This window comes from Microtus oregoni, unplaced genomic scaffold (assembly GCF_018167655.1).
Source record: "Microtus oregoni isolate MIOR12 unplaced genomic scaffold, Mior012 000031F_ref0000149, whole genome shotgun sequence".
In the NCBI taxonomy this organism is placed as follows: domain Eukaryota; kingdom Metazoa; phylum Chordata; class Mammalia; order Rodentia; family Cricetidae; genus Microtus; species Microtus oregoni.
The window spans coordinates 9646403-9669267 of NW_024543090.1; the positions used below are offsets into that span (position 1 = coordinate 9646403).

At 38.6% G+C, this 22865-nt stretch overlaps 2 protein-coding genes across 6 annotated transcripts in view; one reads left to right on the forward strand and one right to left on the reverse strand.

Moving 5' to 3' along the window:
• The window catches only part of Mettl15 (methyltransferase like 15), a 178168-nt gene extending 160412 nt beyond the window's left edge, over positions 1 to 17756 (reverse strand). Inside the window, exons 1-3 of one of the 3 annotated variants that reach the window (XM_041678941.1) lie at positions 17695 to 17756; positions 15392 to 15577; positions 11144 to 11430 (exon numbers count right to left, since the gene is read on the reverse strand). In XM_041678941.1, the coding sequence (XP_041534875.1) occupies positions 11144 to 11413 (270 nt within the window). In that variant the 5' untranslated portion in view covers positions 11414 to 11430; positions 15392 to 15577; positions 17695 to 17756. Of the gene's footprint in view, positions 1 to 11143; positions 11431 to 15391; positions 15578 to 17645 lie in introns of all 3 variants that reach the window. The other 2 variants (XM_041678939.1, XM_041678940.1) reach the window with 2 other exon arrangements.
• A 64-nt stretch (positions 17757 to 17820) lies between these two features.
• Kif18a (kinesin family member 18A) overlaps positions 17821 to 22865 on the forward strand; it is a 65140-nt gene continuing 60095 nt past the window's right edge. For 2 of the 3 annotated variants that reach the window (XM_041679047.1, XM_041679050.1), the window contains exons 1-2: positions 17821 to 17981; positions 22046 to 22416. In XM_041679047.1, the coding sequence (XP_041534981.1) occupies positions 22092 to 22416 (325 nt within the window). In that variant the 5' untranslated portion in view covers positions 17821 to 17981; positions 22046 to 22091. Of the gene's footprint in view, positions 17982 to 21871; positions 21956 to 22045; positions 22417 to 22865 lie in introns of those variants that run through there. The other variant, XM_041679049.1, reaches the window with a different exon arrangement.

Sequence of the window (22865 nt, forward strand, 5' to 3'; positions counted from 1 at the left end):
TGCATGGCATTTGTCTTACCTAAAGGAGAAAGGTACTAACACTCAATCACAAAAGAAAAGAGACAAAGAGTATCCAGAGAACATTACATGATGAGTCATTGTAAGGCTTTGCAACTTTGTTCATTATAAAATAACATTTTAAGTATGCTACTCAAAGCCCAGTAGTTTTGTTATGAGAAGGCAGTAGAAGAAAGTAAAGTAAAATGTTATGAAAACTTGAAAGGTCAAGGTACGCTTCCTACCACTCTTCACAATAACAATGTGGAACTCTGAAGAACAGTGAGGAGAGGACCACTGGACCTAGCCTCATGCATGAGCTATGATTAGACTATTGATCAGGGTCTAGTGCTGACCTAAATAGACAGTAACCAGCCTCCAGGATGACTCATATGAACGTCTGTGCACAGCACAACCTCACTTGTTTCTTTTCTGTAGGATTTTCATATAAAACAGACATGTATTTTCTTGGAACATCTCTACTGAAACAGAATGGTCCATAAATAATTAGAATTCAGTATATATATATATGACTTTTAGATTAGATTAGCATCAGTTTTCTCGCTATCTTTTGTTCTGTTTAGACCACTGATTTTTAAACACGTTTTTTAAGCAATTTTGTATTCATAGCAAAATTAACAGAAAAGGACACATTCTCTAATCCCAGAATGAACAGCCGCCCCCAATAGCAGCTGCACAGTTTGGTATATTCATTACAACTGTGAATTTACGTTGTTAGGTCTTTATCACACAAGCACAGTTTACTTTAGGATTACCTAATGTTATCTGATTGGTTCTTACATGGAGTAACATGAACTTGAGTTTCTTCTCTTCTTTACTTTACATCATAATTGCTTTTAGTACTGAAAATATCACATTGTCTAGAACTAACACAGTATACCGAATATCTTATTGATGGATATCTTTATTCCTTATAATTTGCCACTTAATTGTGTACAAGATTACCGTTACTTCTGTGCATTTCCAGAGGACTGGCATCCCTGGTCCTCTACATCCTGCCAGCAGTTCAATTTCAAATGTACGGATGTTTTATTCAACTTTTACCTGATGAAATATGGTGTGGGACCATCTGTTCACAACCTTATTTATCGTCTATGTTTTCTTTAATAAGATGTACATTGAGGTCTTAGGCTGTTCTCTTCCCATGTTTTGAAGATGTGTTTCATGTTTAGAGAACAATCTTTTAGCACAGGTATCTTTTACAAATACTTTTACCCAGTCAGTCACATGGTTTTACATTTCCTGCTATTATCTTTCATAGAGAAGAAATTATAATTTTAATTAAGCTCAAATGATCAATTCTTTTTGTCATTGCCAATGCCTTTGGTGTTTTATCTAAAAAGTAATTGCTAAATCCAATGTAAACAGTTTTATCATTCATTGGAATTTATGAATTATATCAAACACTTTTGTTTACATTAACTTGTAAAAAATATTGTAAAACCTTATAACTGATTGTGTAAACTCTAAATAAGCTATAATCTTAAGGTTTTTTATTATTTTTTCTGTGACAGTTATTTATAGTTGTCAACCTGACTACAACTGGACTAACTAAAATCCAAATATAAACAGAACTCCAGTGAGGGATTCTTTTTTCTTAATATGAAGTAGGAAAATCTACTTCTAATCTGGATCTTGAGGCAAGAAGGTACACCTTTAATCTGGGCCACACTTCCTTCTGGAAACCTATCTAAGGACATGGAAGAAGGAAGCTTTTTGCTCTTTGCCTACTTGTCCTCGCCTTGTTAGCAAATCCATTCCCTAACTGGCATTAAAACCTACTTCCTAAAGATTCCAGCATCTACTGAAGACCAGCAGAGTCATGGATTTTGGACATTTTTACAGTACCAGACATGACTAACCCTCTCTAGAGCAGATCTCAGAACCAATTTATAGAGGGTTTGGTTAACCCCATCAACTGTCTTGCCAGTGGGCACATCTGGAAACACTACTGTTTTATGTATGCAGTTGGTCTTGATCATACATCCCCAAGATAAAGAATTTTAATAGAAGGGAAAATGTATTAGTCAGGGTCTTCTAGAGTAACAGAACTTAGAGAATTAATCTCTCTATATTTAGAAAGTGGATTATTAGAATGACTTACAGACCACAAAACAGCTACTTCAAATAGTAGCTAGCTATGAACAGGAAGTCTGAGAATCCAGATGTGCCCACTGGAACAACAGTGGCAAGACAGTTGATGGGGTTAACCAAATCCTCTATAAATTGGTTCTGAAGCCTGCTCTAGAGAGGGTTAGTCATGTCTGGTACTATAAAAATGTCCAAAATCCATGGCCATGGAAGTCATACTCAACAAAGGAAAACCTGTGGCCATTGTTTTTGTAAGATGGCATGTCATATAACTACCTCCTAAATATATTTTATTTCTATCCAAAGATCTATGTTGTTCCAGCCTTGTTTCTTATTTCAGTTTCTTATTAAGAAGTTTCTTATTTCAGTGGGCATTGGTTAACTCAAAGATGCATTGCTGTGCAGTGTGTTCCGACTACAAGGAATATCTGCAGCAATATCCTCTACACAAGACTCAGGTACTTTACAGAAGACTGAGCTGAAAGACTGTAAGAGCTGTTGGATGGGAAATTATGTGAAAAGCTGTCCTGGAAGAGGACATGGCTCTTGAACTCCCATGAACTCCATGAACTCCCAGAAGAAGTGGTTATCTACAAAAGATCAAGTCTATTCAAAATTCCAACACGGAATGGGTAGGGACTCCCAAGGCCCCATCCCTAGCTGAGGAATCTAACTCAGGAGGAAGCTATTGGGAAAGGCATAGTCACAAATCCCACTCAATGGCCCCTGCCCATATACATATCAGCAGCACTAAATGGACCTAGTGAGCAAACAAATAAACTTTTGTAAAAGGAGGAAAAGAAGGTGGGACAAAGATGACAGCAAGGACCTGGAGATAACTGAAGGGGGAAGTAAATGCTGGGCATGATCAAAATACATCACATACATGTATGAAATTTTCAGGAAATAAATTAAATCACATAAAATAAATATTAACACCATGGGTCTATCCTAATAGCTCAGTTAACTATACCTATGTATAGGTAAAGAGACAAGAGATAGATATGAACAAATAAAATCTGAAGATTACCAAAAAATTATTCTGTATCAGTTTTCTACATTTCTTATAATCAAAATAAACTTCTAATAAATATTAATATAAATTATTAGTAGAAAATACATTAAATAAATTAACATAATAATATTACCCATTAGAAAAATGTAGAAACTTTAAAGAAAAATCAATGTTTCCAATTATCATAAATATAAAAACTAATTTGTCATTGTTTATGAAATGGAAAAACATAAATTATCTTTAGACAAGCATACAGATTTTAAAAGATAACATTTTAGTAAGCAGTTGCACAATGTTTCTAAGAATCCTTGCAAAAGTTTAGTATTTCAAACATTAAATGAAAGTTCTGTATTACAAAAAGAGAAAAGAAAAATGCAAACTTAGTACTGGACACTCTTCTCTTATACCCATACCCAAAACAAGAAAGAAATCTGTAAACAAGAAAGCCAGTTAAGTTAAATCAACACTGAAAATTACTATTACAGTTATACTTAAACATTCCTTAACATCCTACCATATAAGTCAGGAACCCTATAGGCACTAGAATACAAAGAAATAAAAGACATTGTCCTTGATTTGGATGACCATTTAATATTGTGGCAACCAAGAAAAATAATATAACATGAAGCATTTCTTCTACTTGAATTAGGCAATGTCCTAAGAATGCATAGGAGGCTAGGGCCTATAGTCTCTGGAGGATATGTCAGAAGGATTACCTCAATACTAGCCTGGGCTACATACAGCAATACCGTATTTGGAAAGGAGGGAAGGAGGGAGGGTGAGAGGTGGTGAAGGCTTAAGGGAGGGAGGGAAGTGGGGAGAAGAAAGATCAAAGAGGAAAGGACAGTGGGAGGAAGGGAGGGAGGGGGAAGATCAAAGAGGGAAGGAGGGGGGGAGGAAGGAGTGGAAGAGGGAAGGAGGGATGGAAGGGGAGGAGATAAGCAAAGGGGGAAGGAAGGAGGGAAAGATGGAAGCAGGGAAAAGGAAGAGCAAAAGGGAAAAGAAGGGAAGGGAAGGGGAGAGAAGGGGAGGAGAGGGGAAGGAAGGGGAAGAGAAAGAAATCAGTGACTACTTTTTCTAAGACACATGGCAAAAGTTAAATGAACAAACCCAAATTTTGAAAGGTGATAAAGATATTCCCCAAAAGACACTGTGAAAAAATGGAAGTTGAGACTAAGTAAACAGTACTGTACTGCATAACTGGATTACAGTGGAAATAAACTTGATAAGAGCAGACAAATGTACATGCCATGACACCAGGATGTCAGGTTAAAGTGAGGAACAGGAACATCACACTCAAAATTGAGAACAGTCCTTAGAAGGTTACAGCCAACCCCTACTCATGGAGCTGAAAGATACACATTTACCTGCACAGCACTAGAATTATCACACTCAGAAAACAATCCAATATAAAGGCCACTGAACGTGCTACATGATATTTTAAAGATACAAACATTCTTGAAAGGTAGAATGCAATGAGAAAAAATTCCCCACAGAACCTACATTTTTTTTAAAAAGGGAATAAAACCACTATCTCCTGATAGTTTATTCTGGGTTTTTTTTTTTTTTTTTTTTGAGACAGGGTTTCTCTGTGGTTTTGGAGCCTGTCCTGGAACTAGCTCTTGTAGACCAGGCTGGTCTCGAACTCACAGAGATCCGCCTGCCTCTGCTTCCCGAGTGCTGGGATTAAAGGCGTGCGCCACCACCGCCCGGCTTCCTGATAGTTTATTCTATCTGAAATGCTAAGATAGAAAACAGAAGTACATTCTGTGGCCAGGAGGCACCACTGGCCTTGTCCTCCAAGAGTTAGCAACTCCAAGAATTAATTCAGTGTTGAACAAAATATGCTCCTCCTTGTTGCCATAAGCTTTCAGAACTTGACGAAGGAAAACATCTCAGCATTTTCTCTTTGATGTTTGTTCTCTATTGAAAATTAGAGATTTTTAAGCAAAAGTTTGCTACTAATCTTAAACATACTATAAAAAGATGAATGCATTTATAGAAAAGAATTATGGGTCTTGGGACTTCAAGAGGTTTAGCTGAATGGCCAAGAGCTTGCCTGACATTTAGAATGAGGTTTAGTGTCCAGTCCTTTGGCTATGCATATTGATATGAACATATCAATAAGATGAACAACTTAATAAAGACAGCCTGAATTTTGCAGAAAAATGGATGGAACTCGAAACATTATTTTGAGTGAGGTAACCCAGACACAGAAAGACAATTATCACATGTACTCACTCATAGGTGGTTTTGAAACATAAAGCAAAGAAAGCCAGCCTACAAACCACAATCCCAGACCCAGACAACAATGTGGACACTAAGAGAGACTTACATAGATCTAATCTACACGGGAAGTATAAAGTAGAAAAAGACACAATTTCCTGAGTAAATTGGGAGCATGGGAACCTCGGGGGAGAATTGATGGGAGAGAAGCGAGGCAGGGAGGGGAGCAGAGAAAAATGTAGAGCTCAATAAAAAACTGTACAAAAAAAAATGAACAACTTATCCATGTTAGTAGCATAACTTCAGGAAATCTAGTTAATATAAAATTGTTATTAAATTTTAGAATATTAAAATAAATACTTAAATTTGTAAAATATTTATAACTGGCCATCAGGACCTACATTTGTCAGTTCAGTTGGCTTCTCTTCTGCTTACTTCCCAGATTTTCCCCAGTTATTTCACTGGACAAGCTTGCCACACAAAGGTTGAAAGTCTATAAAAGCCAGAGAAGCTACTTTAGCACCAAGGGACATTATTTTTCTTACTGACTCACATATAGTCTTCTGATTTGACTTTAATTCACTCACATAAAACATCATTAGTGAAACCAATATGAGGCTAAGCTAAGGACAGGATTTGTGACAGTAATCAAGACACACCTATCCAAGACTTCATAGATTTCAGTCTACTAGGAAAGTGTTACGGTTTAGATATGAAGCATTTCCCAGTAAGCTTAGAGTTCAAGGCTTCATTCCAGGCTGATTCCCCCTGGACTGTTGTGGGATATTTTTACACTGTATTGCTGTTGTTGGTGTAATAAAAAGTTGAATGGACAATAGCTAGGCAGGAGATATAGGCAGGATTTCCAGAGAAAGATAGGTAGAAGAGGAGAAATCTAGGCCCACAGGAGACACCCGGAGAAATGGAAAGGAAACAGGAGGTACAAGATGGAAGAGAGGTAATGCCAAGTGACAGAACATAGATTAATATAAATGGGTTAATTTAAGCTATAAAACCGAGTTAGAAACAAGCCTAAGTTATACGTTGAGCTATCATAATCAAGAAGTCTCCACGTCATCATTTGGGAGCTGGCTGAAAGGACAAAGAAAGACTTGTTACACTAGATTTCACTTAAAACAAGGTGCTTTTTTAAGTTCCTGTTATGATCAAAAGTTTCATCTCTAAATTCATCATTGAAGGAGATGTGGAAAAAAATAATTAAGTGGGTGCAAGGTACAAGTGAATGTATGACTCATAGTTCACAAAGTAAAATGATTTGGGGAAAAGGCACAGGAAGGAGAGGAGCAAATAATGGATTCTGAATGAAATGAAGACCTTTCGTGTCCAAGGACTGTCACCAGCTCTTTATTACTTGAGGATTAAGGGAATAGTGAATAAAGCTGCCTGCCAGACAGCTAAAAAGGTAAAAATAACATTATCTCTATGTGTGCCTCACTTGAAAATTTTCAGAAATAACATTCATAAAATTAAACTTTCTATTAAAAGTTCCTGGAATATCAAACTGAGATCAGAACAGTGGAAATGTCAAAATAAAATAGGATTCAATTTTTCCCAAGAACCTGAACAAAATGAAACAACAGTGTGGGTCAAGTTGTAGAATCACCTATGTTTGCTCCATTTAGTTGTGAGCAAAGAAAGTATAGTAAAGATTTATTAGTGAAGTTGGTACGGTTTCTTTTTGTTTCTTTTTCTACTACATGGGTAAGTACAAAATAAATGTTATTACTCCCAGGTGAGAACAGCAAACTGACAAAATGTGCTTCATTGTTGAAGTCCAGAAATCAAATAGAAGCCACTCACATACAGTCCCCACCGGATATTTTCGCTACTGTGTATGTGTGCATAAGATACAACATATATATTTCAATAATTTAAGTATATTTAGAACTAATTCCCAGTCCCCTGGCTAAGATGATGTATAAGTTGTACTTTAACATGGACTTTTTATCTTTCCATTATCAATCTGTATGGGAAATAAAATTTTTCCTGATGAAGTTGTATGCAAGAGTATGTTTTAGACTTTGTGAATGTATTTAAGTTAAAATGTACAATTATTTAGAGTTCCTACTATTTGACAGCATTCACTGAAGGCTTTACATACATGAACTCTTCTGAAAAGGCCAGAAAAAATTTGTTAATTATTAAATTCCTGGGGTAAGTTAAGAAATACTTTTATGATAAAACAAATATGCCCTCTATCACTGGTATTTGCTTTTACTTAAGGAAATCTCTAAAAACTAGTGAAGAATGCAAAGATTCTGTTTGTGCTTGCACTGTCCAAGCTACACATAATTCTAGAATACTTGCTCTTAACCACGAAACAACATGTCTCCCATATACTGGGAGAAGCAATGTGTGATTTTTTCCCCCACTTTATTATTGCTATTACTGAAAGAGCATCTCACTATGTAGACCTGGCTGGCCTCAAACTCATAGAGATCTACCTGGTTCTACCAGCCAAACTATGGGATTAAAGGAATAAGCCAGTAGGTCCAGCCTTAGGAATGCTTTTAAAATGAAAGGACCCTTCTCCCTTTCCCCTCTCCTTCCACCATTCCCCCATACTCCCCATGTTTTCAGGAGATCTTGTCTGTTTCCCCTTCGGGAAGGGATTCAAATATATTTCTCTTAGGGTTCTCCTTATTACCTAGCTGCTTTGGGATTGTTTACTTTGTTTTTCTTCACTTTACGCCTACTATCCACTTATGAGTGAGTACATAACATGTTTGTTTATCTGGATCTGGGTTACCTCACTCACGTTGTTTTTTCTAGTTTCATCCATTTGCATACAAAGGACTGATAGCAGTGGGACCTGCATAGAGTCATACTAGGTCCATTGAATGTGGGGGACAGTTGTGAGGCTTGGGCAGTCTGTGAGGACATTGGTAGCGAGACCAGGATTTATCCCTAGTGCTTGAGCTAGTGTCTTGGAGAACATTCTCGTCAGAGGGATACCTTGCTGAGCCTAGACATAGTGGTGAGGTCCTTGGTCTTGCCTCAAAGTGAAGTGTCAAACTTTGTTGACTCCCCATGGGAAGCCTTACCCTTGTGGGAGGAAGGGAGGGAGTAGGTACAGGGATAGCTATGCAAAATGAGAAAAGACTGTACTAAAAAAATTATTAAGAAAAAAAGAAAAATGAAAGAAAATGAAAGGACTAACTTAAATACATAAATATAGAGAGATATATATAGTAAATTATCAGAAGGTTATATGTGTAACATCTATATAACCTCCCTATATATTAACATGTTTCATTCAAAATTTCTTTTAATCCTGCCTACAAAACTATTAGTAAGATAGGGATGATGGTTAATTTCATATATCAATATAATCAAGTCAAAGTGTCCAGAATGTGATCAAACATTAGTCTAGAAGTTTCTGTGAAGGTAGTATTAGAAAAATAGAAATATCTGAATTGGCAGGCTCTAAGCAAAACAAATAATTACCTTCCATAATATGGACAGAAAAAAAAACTTACTAGAACAAACTGAATGAGAAATACTGCCATTCTTTTGTCCTTAAGAAGTTACTTCCCGCCGGGTGGTGGTGGTGGCGCACGCCTTTAATCCCAGCACTCAGAGGGCAGAGGCAGGCGGATCTCTGTGAGTTCAAGGCCAGCCTGGTCTACAAGGGGACTGGCACCAAAGCTACAGAGAAACCCTGTCTCCAAAATTCAAAAAAAAAATAAAAAAGAAGTTACTTCCCTGGGTCTCCAACCTGTCAATCACTCCTGTAGATAAAGGACTCTATAACTTGTATATGTCAATTCTGTAAAATCTCTCCATCTCTCTCCCACCCTCCATCTCCCCTCAGCACTCTCACTCTCCCTACTACCCTCCTTCCCTCCCCTACTCCACATCCACAGTCTTCCCTCATCTGCCATTCGCTTCCTATAATTTCAGTCACACAGAAAAGTTTGTCCAGATGTCAGTGATTCTAACTTTAAACTGCCCAGCCATGAAGTAGAATGAGAAGAATCTCATGCCAGCCTATTCTTCTCACCCCATCTAAGACATTGAATCCACATTATACATGCTACCTACTGTCTAATGCTTATCATCTGCCTTTATTATCTGTGCTGCTTGTAATTAAGAAACCCTTCATGTACTACATCATGGCCTCTAAATTCGAGTACTGTGATACTGGAATTCAGACATGCCAAAGTGAAGTCAAAAAGTAAGTGAAGAGGTAAAAAGTCATGACCTAATAAGGAAAGACAAACATGATTGCTACAATTGCTAAGATCTATAGTAATAGTAAGAATTACTAGGCACAGATATATATACACACACACACAGTTTGACACCACGTTTCCTAGCACACAAAGAGTATTAAAACACATCCTTCTGCAAAACAATGGTATTATTATTCAAACACACACAGACACACACACACACAGAGAGAGAGAGAGAGAGAGAGAGAGAGAGAGAGAGAGAGAGAGAGAGTTCAAATAGTAGACATCTAATTTCTTGCCCAAGGGTTAATGTGCTGGAAGCTCTTTCTCTGTTGTGGTAATGTTAAGAGGTCCTTGAATTTCAAACACTGTCCTTGCAGGAGGATTAGAGTCATATTGATCTCAGAAGAAAATGATACTTCTTACATGACATTTGGAATAAACAAATATGACATGAGGTCTCTCCTCATGGTTCAGCTACCCATCTCACCATTCAGTCTCTCTCTCGTCCATGTGACATGCACAATTCCATTCACTACCATGTGATACAGACAAGGAAGTCTCCACAATAGCAACTGCCAATGTAGGTGGATTTCCAGCCTCTACTACACAGCTATGCATATCACCTTCCCTTACAATTCATCAAGCTTCAGGTGTTTTATTAGCGAAATAAGGATTCTCTCTCTCTCTCTCTCTCTCTCTCTCTCTCTCTCTCTCTCTCTCTCTCTCAATTGGTTTAGAATCTCTGGAGAGTTTGGCATGACACAGATGGGTACTGAGAATGTAGAGCTAAGAAAATAGGAACAGGGATTCAGAACGCGATCTTATCTCTAATCACTCTTTAAAAAGATTATAAAATCCTCAAGAAACTGTTCTGGAATTGAGTTTTCATACTCAACCTCTCAGCAAGTATATATGATTCTGACAGCTGTGATCTGGTAAAACTAAACAACTCAGGTAAATAATTTCTCAATAACTTGCCAATCACTATATAAGAGAATTAAAATCATACATTCACACAAAATCTTGTGTACAAATCTTCATAAAATGTGCAACTATGATAAACAGAAAATAGTAACTAACATAATCAGAGCCAAAGACAAATGGCTAGACAAAGCACATTATACCCATATCATGGAGAAATCTACAGTAAAAAAGAACAAAGCAGGGCTGTGGTTGTAGCTCAGTGAGAAAGCACTAACTAGTATGTGTGAAACTCTGGATTTGAGGCCCAAAATCACATGCATGCATGCATATACAAACAAATGGATAAAAGTAAAAAAAAAATCACAACATTCTACAACATGGGTAAATCTTTAAAAAGCAGTAAGTCAAAGAATGTAAGCACAAAACATACTTTAGGTCAATCCAAAATGACATAAAATAGCTTAGGGGTTTTGAAGGTCCAGAGAAAAGTAAACAAAAGACCAACTGCCAATGGATATGAGGCTTATCCATGTACTAAAAAACTCCTAACTAGACGATAGTGATGACTTCATAAGCACATCAATATACTAAATAACACCCAATTATATATTTTTAAATAGTGACTTACAACCCAATAAAAAATGACAATGATTTTAAAAAATCAACTCACCTGCCCTTTTCGAGGTGTCAAGCAATGAATAACTTCATCCACCATTACTGGAATATGCAGTTTAGCCATGGCTTCAGAATCTTTCTCTGCAGATCTATGAACGCTCCTAGTGCCACAAAGAGCTGCCTCTTCCTGAGATTCACATTCAGCATGCACGGCTGCTGAAGTGTGCATTGCTTGGGGACAGACACCCAAATTAAATGCACCGGACTCCACCCAGCAGTAAAACAGTCCTTTGTACATTCTAAAAAAACATGAATATCGAAGCATTCTGAAGATCAAAAAATCTAGAAGAAAAAATTAAAAATTGATGATTTGGGGCTTTTAATCTTTTTTATGCACTGGTACTTTGCTTGCACGTATGTCTATGTGAAGATGTCAGATTCCCTGGATTGGAAGTTACAGACAGTTGTGAGCTGCCATGTGGATGCTGGGAATTGAACCCATGTCCTCCTTAAGAGCAGCCAGGGTTCTTAACTGCTGAGTCATCTTTCCAACCCAGTTTCTAATTTTTTTAAAAGACACACTATTTGGGAGAAAGCTCATTAAGATAAACTGTTTAATACACAAATAAAACATTTAAGACTCATCATCTAAGCTAGCAAAGGTGACTGCCTTCTTCACATGAAACAAGAAACCCAAATGAACACACAAACATAATTTAAATGTAATTTCTCACTGGGCACCATAACTACATCTACAATTCCAAACCTCAAGCAAGAGGGGTGCTGGAGGACAACCTGAACTGCGAAAAATAATTAACCAATTAAACAAATATAACTTTTACAGTGGCTTTATGAACTTTAAAACCACCCATTTTTACCCCTCATCAGTATGAAAATTGGTAACTCATTTTCTGCAATATAGTTATTAATTAGTTCTAAAGAGTAATTTAAAAACCTTAAAAATATTTATTTAAAAGTTAAACTTGGTTTATGGCCATAGCACCCAGGGCTCACCCAATCTTGTCTAAAAGTTAAACTAGAGCAGGAAAGAGAATATAAATATTTTATTTTAGGTTTGGTTCATCTTTTATTTCCTGTTGTTTCACTTATTGTTCTCAGTGCTAAATTAATACATTCAACTTAGCTTTGAGAAGCCTGGCACTGGAAATGAGTAAACATGGAGGCCAGACAAGAAAATACGATCACTGTGAAAATCTTGCAGATTGTCAAAGGGTCTCTGACAAGACAGCCTCAGCACAACCTGTACCCAGGAAGCACACACTGAGTCAAGCTACAGCTTAACGCTCAACAAGGCACATTTGGGTATTCATTTCTTCCCTCTTCCCTTCAATCCTGGAGATCAAGCCCAGTTTACTCATACCACATAAACAATCAAACGCTAAATACATTTTTATTCCTTTTTTTAAAAACTGGGCTAGGTCTTGCTATGGAACCAGGATAATCTCATACTTGATATCTGCCTCAGCTTCATAAATACTACATGCCATGACACCTTGATATACTTTGGAATTTCATGCTACTATTTTGGTTTGGTTTGTCTGATGTGGGTATGTGGGGTTGGGGGGAGGGGGGAAAGTGTTTCTTGTTAGCTGGTGTTAGATATTGAACGAGACAGGGCCTGTGTACACTAAGTTCCCTCTCTACCACTAGACTACACCCCAGATCCCCGTTTTGAGATGTATACACCTTGTGGCCTAAAACCAAGCAAACAGATAACACAGTCATTGAGACTCTCAAACTTTCTCATCTTCTGCAATTTGAAATTCTTCTAAATGCAGAAGGAGAAAAGAATACTTTTCTTACATTACATATTAACAGAAAAATATTTAAAAGCATTGGTGTTTTGACCAATTACCTTCAATGTTTATATTACTTCTATAGTAAATACCCAGTTGGTACTTCTCTTCCTTCCTCATGGATTAAGAGTTATTTAAGAATAAGTCCTATGATTTCATATGCATAAAATCAAATGAACGATAAGTGCTTACCAAGTGTTTCAGTGGAGGGGAGAGGGAGAACACACAGACAGTGAATACATTCCAGATTTCACAAAATAAATGTTTTTATCAATCTCGTCTGATTGCGCCCACTAAATTTGCATTTTCAAATTACTTGAAGAATTATAAATGTCCTATATAAATGTCTCCCTTTCCTTTTGTAATAGAAAGTAAAATAATTCATATGTATTGACGAAAACAGAATGCAATACAAATGTATGTGCATATGTTAAATAGATAGAGCATGAGTAAGATGCTACCCGAAAGGTAACACATCAAATATGCTTTAGAAATAATTCACTGAATTATGTGCCAATAAGAAATAGTGAAAATATGGAGATGCCAAAGAAACTAGAAATAAAACTCTAAAGTGAATTTCGAGTTCTGAAGCACCAACAAATTTACCAAATTGTTAGTTATTCTTTAAATTCTCCAGATAACTTTAAAAAGCCAAGCACAAGTACCCTTTAATTTGATGGACCTTTTTTCAAGATAATAACTAATTTTTATTCAGCACTAAGTGACAACTCTATGTAAAAACTATGTTCTACCTCATGTAATCAATCATAGTTCTTGGAGTTGAGTGTAGTTATTGCTGTATTATAATTGAAGAAACTAAATTGCTTACCCCATATCCAGAGCTATAACTGTAACTACAGTGCAAAGGATCTATCTTCAGAGCCTAAAATCTTTATTTTCAGTGTTATAGACATAACCCAATGCAACTACTTTAATGTACATATATAATTTAATGGTACACTACACTGACTATGTATATATAGTAGCTCACAAATTATATTTTTAATGGAAAATGCTTCCTATATCTTGGCTTTGCTCTACTTGGAACTAATAGACCAACAAACGGAACTCCATGCATCAGGCAAAAAAATGGAATCTGGAATATGCAAACAGCCTATACTCTATGTCCTAACAGATTTAATAACTTATTTTTATCTTTGGGGGTTCAAATGAATACAAGTGCCAATAGAGACTAGAGGCATGGTATTCCCCAAAGCTGGAGCTAGCGGCAGTAGTGAGTAGAATGATCTGAAGACTGGGAACTGAACTCTGGTCTTCAACAGTACAAACAACCACTGGGCCATGTCTCCAGCCCCTTGTCCAGATTTTAACTGTATTTTTTACAGGAAGCACTGCTGTCAATAAAAAACTCAAAATAATGTGGAAATAAAACAAAAAAAAAGGATGCAAAATTGTTTGCATCAGCATTTTATTCTTTATTGTACTCAAATTTTCTGCATTCATTTAATTATGTTCAAGGTAAAGCAAAGTTTTTTACTTGTTTGTTTTTGAGACAGTTTTTTTCTTTTTAATTGATTTTACTCAGCTACACATTTTTCTCTGCTCCCTTCCCTTCCTCTTCCCTCCCCTTCTACCCTCTCCCATGGTCCCCATGCTCCCAATTTATTGAGACAGAGTTTCTTTGCACTGCCTTTGCTATCCTGGAACTATCTCTGTAGAGGAGGCTGGCCTAGAACTCACAGACCTCCACCTACCTCTGCCTCCCTCCCAAGTGCTGGGATTAAAGGGGTGAGCGACTACTGTTTCGAATCTAATCTTTTTTTTCTTGTTATGAACTAACAAGCTTGTAACCTAGGCAAACACGGAGAAGGGACTGCAAATGATTATTTGTAGCCTTGAGATTGTTTGTAGGATCCCACTTTGTTGAGCTGGTGCCTTAAAAATTACTGAGTACAAACTAAAGGAAATTCCATCCTCGTAGCCCCTTCTTACCTACCAAAACAAACAGATCCCTTTGCAACCTCGGAAGGTTGTTTAGTTTCTTGCGAGTCAGTAAACCTGGCCTCTAAAGCAGACTGCAGTGTGTTGTAGGGATATCTTTTCACTCTTCGACACCAGCAAAGTCATCTTAAGTTATGGAGACCACAAAATTGACAAGGTAACTTTTTTAATTGTGGGACTACAAACTGATGACTATAAAGAGTACTTCCTTCGGGATGCTAACCGTCACTATGATTAGTCTACCCTGAGAGAAAATGTTGTTACAAATGTAATTTTAATGCTAAAATCGCGACCAGCGGGCTGGCGGGGAGGCAGAGGGAAGAGGAAAGGGGAGGAAGGCACCCATTGTCATCGGATTCCAGCCAGTCCTGGGCAATCTTCACAGTCAGGCTGACCGGCAGACACCAAGCAGTTGGGGGAGGGGCTTCTACTTCCTTTGCTGGGTGGAGACAGGATTCCAAAAACCCCTAAACCAAGAGCACCTTCTCCTTCCCAGAACTAGCCACTCGCTGCCTTCTCCTCACCTGAGGAAAGAAGAGTCCTCAGTCAGCCTGTAAGTTGGGCCAGCCGCGACACTAAGAAGCAGAAGAGCCTGGACTTGCATACATCTAGGTCGGGGGTGGGGGAAAACTTGTCACGACGGACTGATGGGCTCCAATCCGTCGGGGCAACTGAAGTCTGTCTGACTTTCGTTCCGTTGCTCCCAGCACCTGCCGGGGAAAAGGTGTTGAGGGTCAAAGGTTTCCAAAAGACTTTCCCAGGAAAATAAGATCTAACCATTGCCAAGTTTAAACACACCTTTAAGGATTTGAAAGCCAAAAGTCCGTGGCAACCTTAAAAGTAACTTTCACTTTTCTCTTCGGTCGACTAAAAGTTTTGTAATGACTCCATACATCATCGCCAGTTTCTAACCAAAGATGGAAATTTCGATCTTCTTAGCCCTGCACATTTGGAAAGCTTTGGTTCTTCCCCCCACCCCTTTCATTTCGTTAGAAAGCAGGAGGTTCTCTTGTCCTGTTGTTACTTCTGCCAAACTCATGAGTTGCCAACTCCACAATAATGGCAGCGATTGTATTGCCAAAACCGCTGTTTTAATCAAATGCAAGATTCCTCAAGAGTATAGATTGCATAATTTGAACACTACTATAGAGCAAATGCAATGGGGAACTGAAACTAAACTTATAGTATTTGGATTAGGTGTGGCTACACCTGTATCACTAAGAAATCTATACAGTGTGGCTGTAAAAAGCAAAAACTGAAATTTATGTGCCTTATTTATTAACCAATTTTGCAAGATGGCAAGATAAACATTTTCAAACTAGATTAAAATATCATTTTATAGACACTTGACAAAAAGTATTTTAAATACAAATAGCTGGATTTTGGTTTTACAAGACAAATAGAGATTTTTCTAACACTTCAGCTTTCTTGCAATAAAATCAAAACATGTCTCTTTCTTACTGTCTGTTTTTGTTGTTGTTTTGGCTTGGCTTGGTTTTTCGAGACAAGGTTGCTCTGTGTATCTCTGGCTGGCTGTCCTAGAACTCACTCTATAGACCCAGCTGACCTCACACACAGAGATCTGCCTGTTTCTGTCTTCCTGCGTGCTGGGATTGAAGGCATGCCACCATCGCCAGGTGTGAAGGAGTATTTAAAATAAAATTAACTCTTCTCAATTTTATTGCCAAACCCAGTACAACACAAATGATGTCATTAGTTGGTACATTTAATTCAACCAAAAATAAGTAGTCACTTTATTGCTGGACTATCCAGGGCTCAGGAAAACTCATAGAACATGCAAGATATATAGTTTGCAATGTTCCTGATTTTCTTCAATAGAAATGGGGACTCTCCATTATAATCTGTGAGCGTTCAACACAAAATTCCACTACCAGTAGCCTGTACTGCTGGGTGTGGTGGTGCACGCCTTTAATCCCAACACTTGGGAGGCAGAGGCAGGCAGATCTCTGAGTTCTGGGCCAGACTTAGCTACATAGCAAGGCCAGCCAAGACTCTGTCTCAAAATATGAAACAGAGATATGAGAGACAGAGAGAAAGGAAGAGAGAGAATGCACTATACTGAAACATCCACAATTTTACAGTGATATTCAATCAACTGGAATCTAACCTCCAGGAGGGCAGAGACATTGACTTCATTATGGACTAATGTGTTCCTAAAATCATCAAGTAATAATTGCTAAGTAAATGGACAGTCATATAAACAACAGCAATGAAATTAACATCAGAATACTAAATTTATCTCAAGGGCTGAGGATGATAGGGGGTTTGCCTAGCCACAATACAAATACAAAATGCAAAATACCCTGCCAAATTAAAAATGAGTTTCTCACAAAAAATATTTCCCATGTTTCCATGCATTTTTCGTTCTAAAGTTTACATTCAGAAATAACACAATCTAGAATAACATTCAACAACAACCTGGTCGAATAATGTACTAAGCCAATATCATTAAGTGATTTTTTTTTATTTTGTAATGTCGTCCTTGAACATGTAAAAAGCCGTCAAATTACCAAATATTTTCAGTCAACCATAGCGAGAACAGGCCAGGAAGCCCTGACAGGAAGACTTAGGACCTGGAGCCAGAAGTCTTGAACTTATAATTAATTCAGGTAGAAGCCCTATACCTTTCATAGCATGAGACCTAATCCTTGGAAACCTGAGTAACCAGAAAGGAAAAAAAGAACAAAATAACCCATGCCCTTTAACACGCCTTCTGCCCGCAGGAGAAGCACACCACCCCGCACCACAGGAACCTACTCACTCCCAGGGTCTGCGACCAAACTATGGCTCCCAGGTGGCTTCCCACCTGCACCTCCGCCCTAGCTCCGCCCACTCCGCCAGCGGCTCCCGGAAACGATCGCGCGCGTTGCCACGGAGACGCCCAGAAAAGCCGCTCCCCCCCACCGGCCTGGGAGGCCCGGCCTCAGGCGCCAAACTGCCAGACGCCTTGGCAACGTCCGACGTGATGACGTCAGCAGAGCGGCAGCCAATGATATACGTCGCTGAGGAAGCTAGCTTGGATTTGAATTTTGTGGCTGTGCCTGGAGCGCCTGGAAGCCTTCTCCGCCAAGTTTCCGCGGACGCTTTCTCTAGGTGAGTGAGCTGGGCACCGTCTGGGGACGGGTTCTCGGTCTCGGGAGTGGAGGGTCCAGCGGCGGCAGTCAGGTCTGCGGACAGAGGAGCTTTGGGCGCGGAGTGCGGGACCCGGGTCCCCTTGGTCCCCCGGCGGGAAGGACCCGGGGCTGCCTGTCTGAGGCGGCACGACTCGGCCCGCCATTGCCAACCCCGAGGTCCCAGGGCTTCGCTTTCGAGCCCCGAGAGGAAGCAGGTCCCTTTAAAGGGTGGCTGGCCCCTTTCCCAGAGCTGGACTGAGGGCTCTGACAGTCCAGCCTCTTGGAGTGTGAGGTTCCTTCCGGATTCCAAATTCGGAGTAGCCTGCTTAAGCTGCACACGTCAGTGTGCGACGTCTATGCTTTACTGTCAGGTGAGGAGCTTTTGTACACAGCGGCTCTCTGGTCACTGGTCAGTCCGGAGCTCAGGTGTAGCAACGGGCAAGACCTGCCCTGACTGCCCACCTGTGTTGCCGAGGACCACAAAGAAAAATAATGAAAGACCTGAAGGCAGGGAGCTGTTTTTGCAACCCTTTCCTATAAGATCTCGTTGGCCTTGGCCTTACAAAGAAGCTAACTTTGTTGGTGTTGTCATTGCACCTCGCCCAGTTCCCACCTTGGGTTTGCTTTCTTTAACTTTAGTGTTAGACTATGAAATGCACGGAAATGATAAATAGCACTTGCTATTAAATGCACTATATTGTAGGAACTATTTAAGTAAGCGAGAATGATTTGCTGTAAGAGGTATGCTCGTTATCGAACCCGTAGTTACAGATGTGCAAGGTTTCTCATGTTAAACAGCATCTTGTCCCACTATAGTTATAGCGCAAATCAGTAACGACACGAATAAGTGAGTTTCTGGTGTTAATGCTGTGAAGAGTGATGGAAAAGATAGCCCACTCTCGGTGCTGACCTTCCCTCCGTGGCAGCTTGTCATTCTGCCCTGATGTCTGTAAGCCAGTCAAATCAGTGGCCCTAACACTGAAGTTAATGTACAGAAAGGTTTATGCTAGAAACTCTAAGGGAGGAGAGTTCCCTGTTGTAAACAGTGTTGAAGCAGAATTGTATGGGTTTGACATAATGCATAGCTATGTTATTCTACTTCTGTACCCCTGTTTGGAAGCAGTCTTTTCTCTTTCGTAGTTGTGTATTTTGGATTTGGATCTGGGTCCAGTTTCTGTCTCATTAGTAAAAGCAGTTGGAAAAACTATGTTTATAAACAGACATTGCATGATTATAATGATGGTTGAATGACGTGAATATAAAGCGTTTGCTGTAATTCTTGCCAGAGAGTGACTTATTGTCACCACTATTGCTAGTCATCACCACTTTGAAGTAATGCAAGTATTTTAAGCATAATTGTTAAGAATAGTTACTGCACCCAGGTGGTGGTGGTGCATAGCCAGCTGGTGGTGGCACACGTCTTTATACACTGCTTGTGTATTCAGAGGTCCAAGTCTTTGGTGTCTTAGTGACGTGGAAATTCAAAGAGCATCAGTATATGCATAAAGTGTGGTTGAACTTTATGACAGTCTCACTGGAACAAAAAGAAACTGACAAAGAACAGCAGTGTGAAAAGTTCAACTCTACTACTATCCTTAGAACATCTTATTCCACAGATAACAATAACTTTCTTATTAAACATGGTCTCTGCACTTGATACAGAAACAACTAGATAGGAATTTCTTTTTAATAACTTATATATTTTATGTATGTTGGTGTATATGTCTGTGATAATGATGTCGGATTCCCTGAAACTACAGTTACAGACAGTTGTGAGCTGCCATGTGGGTGCTGGGAACTGAACCAGGGTTCTCTGGAAGAGCAGTCAGTGCTCTTAACCACTGACCCATCTCTCCAGCCCCCTAGATCCCAATTTCTTAGTTACCCATGTTAGAAAAAAAAAGCATCTCTTCAATGTATGAATAATATCAATTTCTGAAGATGTCAGTATATTGAAGTATTTATTATCTTTAAGAAATGTATATCTGGAAAAAAATAAGAAAAAAATGCCGGGCGGTGGTGGCACACGCCTTTAATCCCAGCACTCAAGAGGCAGAGGCAGGCGGATCTTTGTGAGTTTGAAGCCAACCTGGCATACAAGAACTAGTTCCAGGACAGGCTCCAAAGCTACAGAGAAACCCTGTCTCGAAAGAGAAAAAAAGAAGAGGAGGACGAGGAGAAGAAAGGAAAAAGAAGAAGAAATGTATATCCGAACCTCTGGACCTGGTGGTAGTAGCACATGCCTTTAATCCCAGTACTTGGGAGGCAAAGACAGGCAGATCGCTGAGTTTAGGGTTAAACATATTTTTTGACTCAGTAGGGATATTTTGAGCAAAAGTGATGGGAATATGTGAGGTTATAGGCAAGGTTGATCAAAAAACATTATATACGTGTATGAAATACTCAAATTTTTAAAATGTCTTAAATGTAGTTCTCATTGAGTCAATGGTCTCTTTGTTATGGACACTGGTGTCCAGTTTCTAGGTTTAATCTGTCCTTCTTCAGCCTCCTCAGTAGCTATAACTACAGGTGTGTCATGGGCCCTGTTTGTTTGATTTTTCTATCCACCCTAGGTATTTGATTAAGAAAATTCAACCATGAGTAGAACTCTATGGAAGGGCAGAGGTCTTGGGTTCAGTCACTAGTATGGAGGAAAGACAGTTTTCTTTGCTTTCTTGTATTCAGGAAGTAGGAAAATGCATGAATTCTGTATAATAGGATCAGTCTTCCATTGTTTAAAAGGATAAAACTAGGTAAAGGGAGGCCAATCTTCCAAATTTTTAATGAGATCTAAGAGTTTACCTCTGAATTTGAAGCTAATTGGGGATTTCGTGGGTTTTTTAAAAGACAGTAAGTATTGGTCAAATAACATTTTTTTGGAAGAAATTCTGTCAGTCTCATAAAGGAACTTAAGAAGAATAATGTCACATGTAACTTTGTGTTTCAACCTGTTACAGATTTTAAGAGAAATTGATCTTATTTCTCATTTCTCTTTGTTCTCTAGCTGGAGCTCAAGAAAGCAAGGAGTCCCTTGAGCATTCTTTGAGCTCTACAGATAAAATTATATCCAGGCATTTGAAAGTAAACAGTTATAAAGGAAATAAATGATTTAATTAAACTGACCATGCCAAAACCTGGCCTTGCAGCTCCATTAGCCTCCCCTTTCACAAGCTTGTTACTGTCACAGAATTTTGGACTTGCCACCTGAAATATACATGTATGTCCAGTAAAGTGGCTTAGTAGGTAAAGTTACTTGCTGCCAAGTCTGATGACCTGAATGCGATGCTCAGAATCTACAGGAGAGAAGAGAATCAGCTTCTGCATTTGTTCTTAGTTGCCTCGAGTTCTCTGAGTAGCAGCGTGAGGCGTAGTGAGCTTCAGCATAAGGTTGTTGTGGTCCTTGTTCAGTTGATGTTTAGGTAGTCACGTTGGTGAGGCTTTGTGGGTATAGCTTCTGATATTCCTAGGAGATATGATCTCTCTGCACATTAAGAGATCAGAGAATAGGACCTCTGAATACATGAGTAGTGTATACTATTTCTCTCCTCTCCAGACATGTGCTGGCTAGCCACTGCAACTTAAGAACTAACCCACTGTATCTCTGACACGCAGGGAGAGACAGCCTGGATGCATCTTTACACTTCCAAGAGACTACAGACAAGATCACTTTTACTAAAAGGAGTTCCCAAGCTAAAATTTCCATTATTACTCTGATCTGATTCAGAAAGATCTTTCTCTGCTCATTTTCATCATCCAACCTAAAACTGTGTTAGAGCCATTTGAAAAGTCAAATCAGAAAGTGAATCAGCTCTAATGTTTGAGTTTTGTTTAAACTCAAGAACATGATTAATATTTCAGGAAATTCTTACCATGATTTTGTGTACATGTGTGCCGTTTTGGGGAGATGTTTAAGTTATAGGACTATATACATTTCTCCAGTAATACATTTTCTAGGTAAGTGGAACATAAACATTACCTTTTAAACAACTATTACATGCCAGTTTTAAGTAAAACTAATAGTGACTTTTTCCTGTTTAATTTCAGAAAACTGCCCCAGCATTCATGTGAGCAGGAATCAAGATAACTAAAAATGTCTGTCACTAAGGAGGATTTATGTCACCACATGAAAGTAGTTGTTCGTGTGCGTCCCGAGAGCACAAAAGAAAAAACAGTTGCGTTACATAAAGTGGTTCATGTTGTGGATAAACATATGCTCGTTTTTGATCCCAAGCCAGAAGAAGTCAGTTTTTTTCACAAAAAGAAAACTACAAATTTTGATATTACTAAAAGACAAAATAAAGATATTAAGTTTGTATTTGATGCTGTATTTGATGAAACGTCAACTCAAATGGAAGTTTTTGAACATACTACGAAGCCAATTCTTCATAGTTTTCTGAATGGATATAATTGCACAGGTAATTGTTTCAGTTTGAAGTTGAATTTTTCTTTCTAACATCAGTTTTAATCTTGTAATAAATCAAGTTCAAGGTACAAGCATTCCAATAGTTTTAAGACTTTTAGTAGGGCTAACGATATGTCTCAGTGATTAATAACTCTGACTGCTTTTCCAGAGTACCTGGGTTCAATTCCCAGCACCCACATGGCAGTTAACAACTGTCTATAGCTCCAAGACCTGACACCCTCACACCAGACATACATAGAGGCAAAACAATGATGCACATAAAATAAAAATAAATAAGTTCTATTTTAAAAAGAAAACTTTAGTAAATTTAAGTGCGAGCTTTCTTTGAAATGTAGTCATACATAGCTTATTCTTAATGAAACTTTCTCTTCCTGGAGCCCTGCCATTGGCCCTATAAATACTCTTTGCAGTTTTATTAAGCCATCTGCTTCTTATAATTGG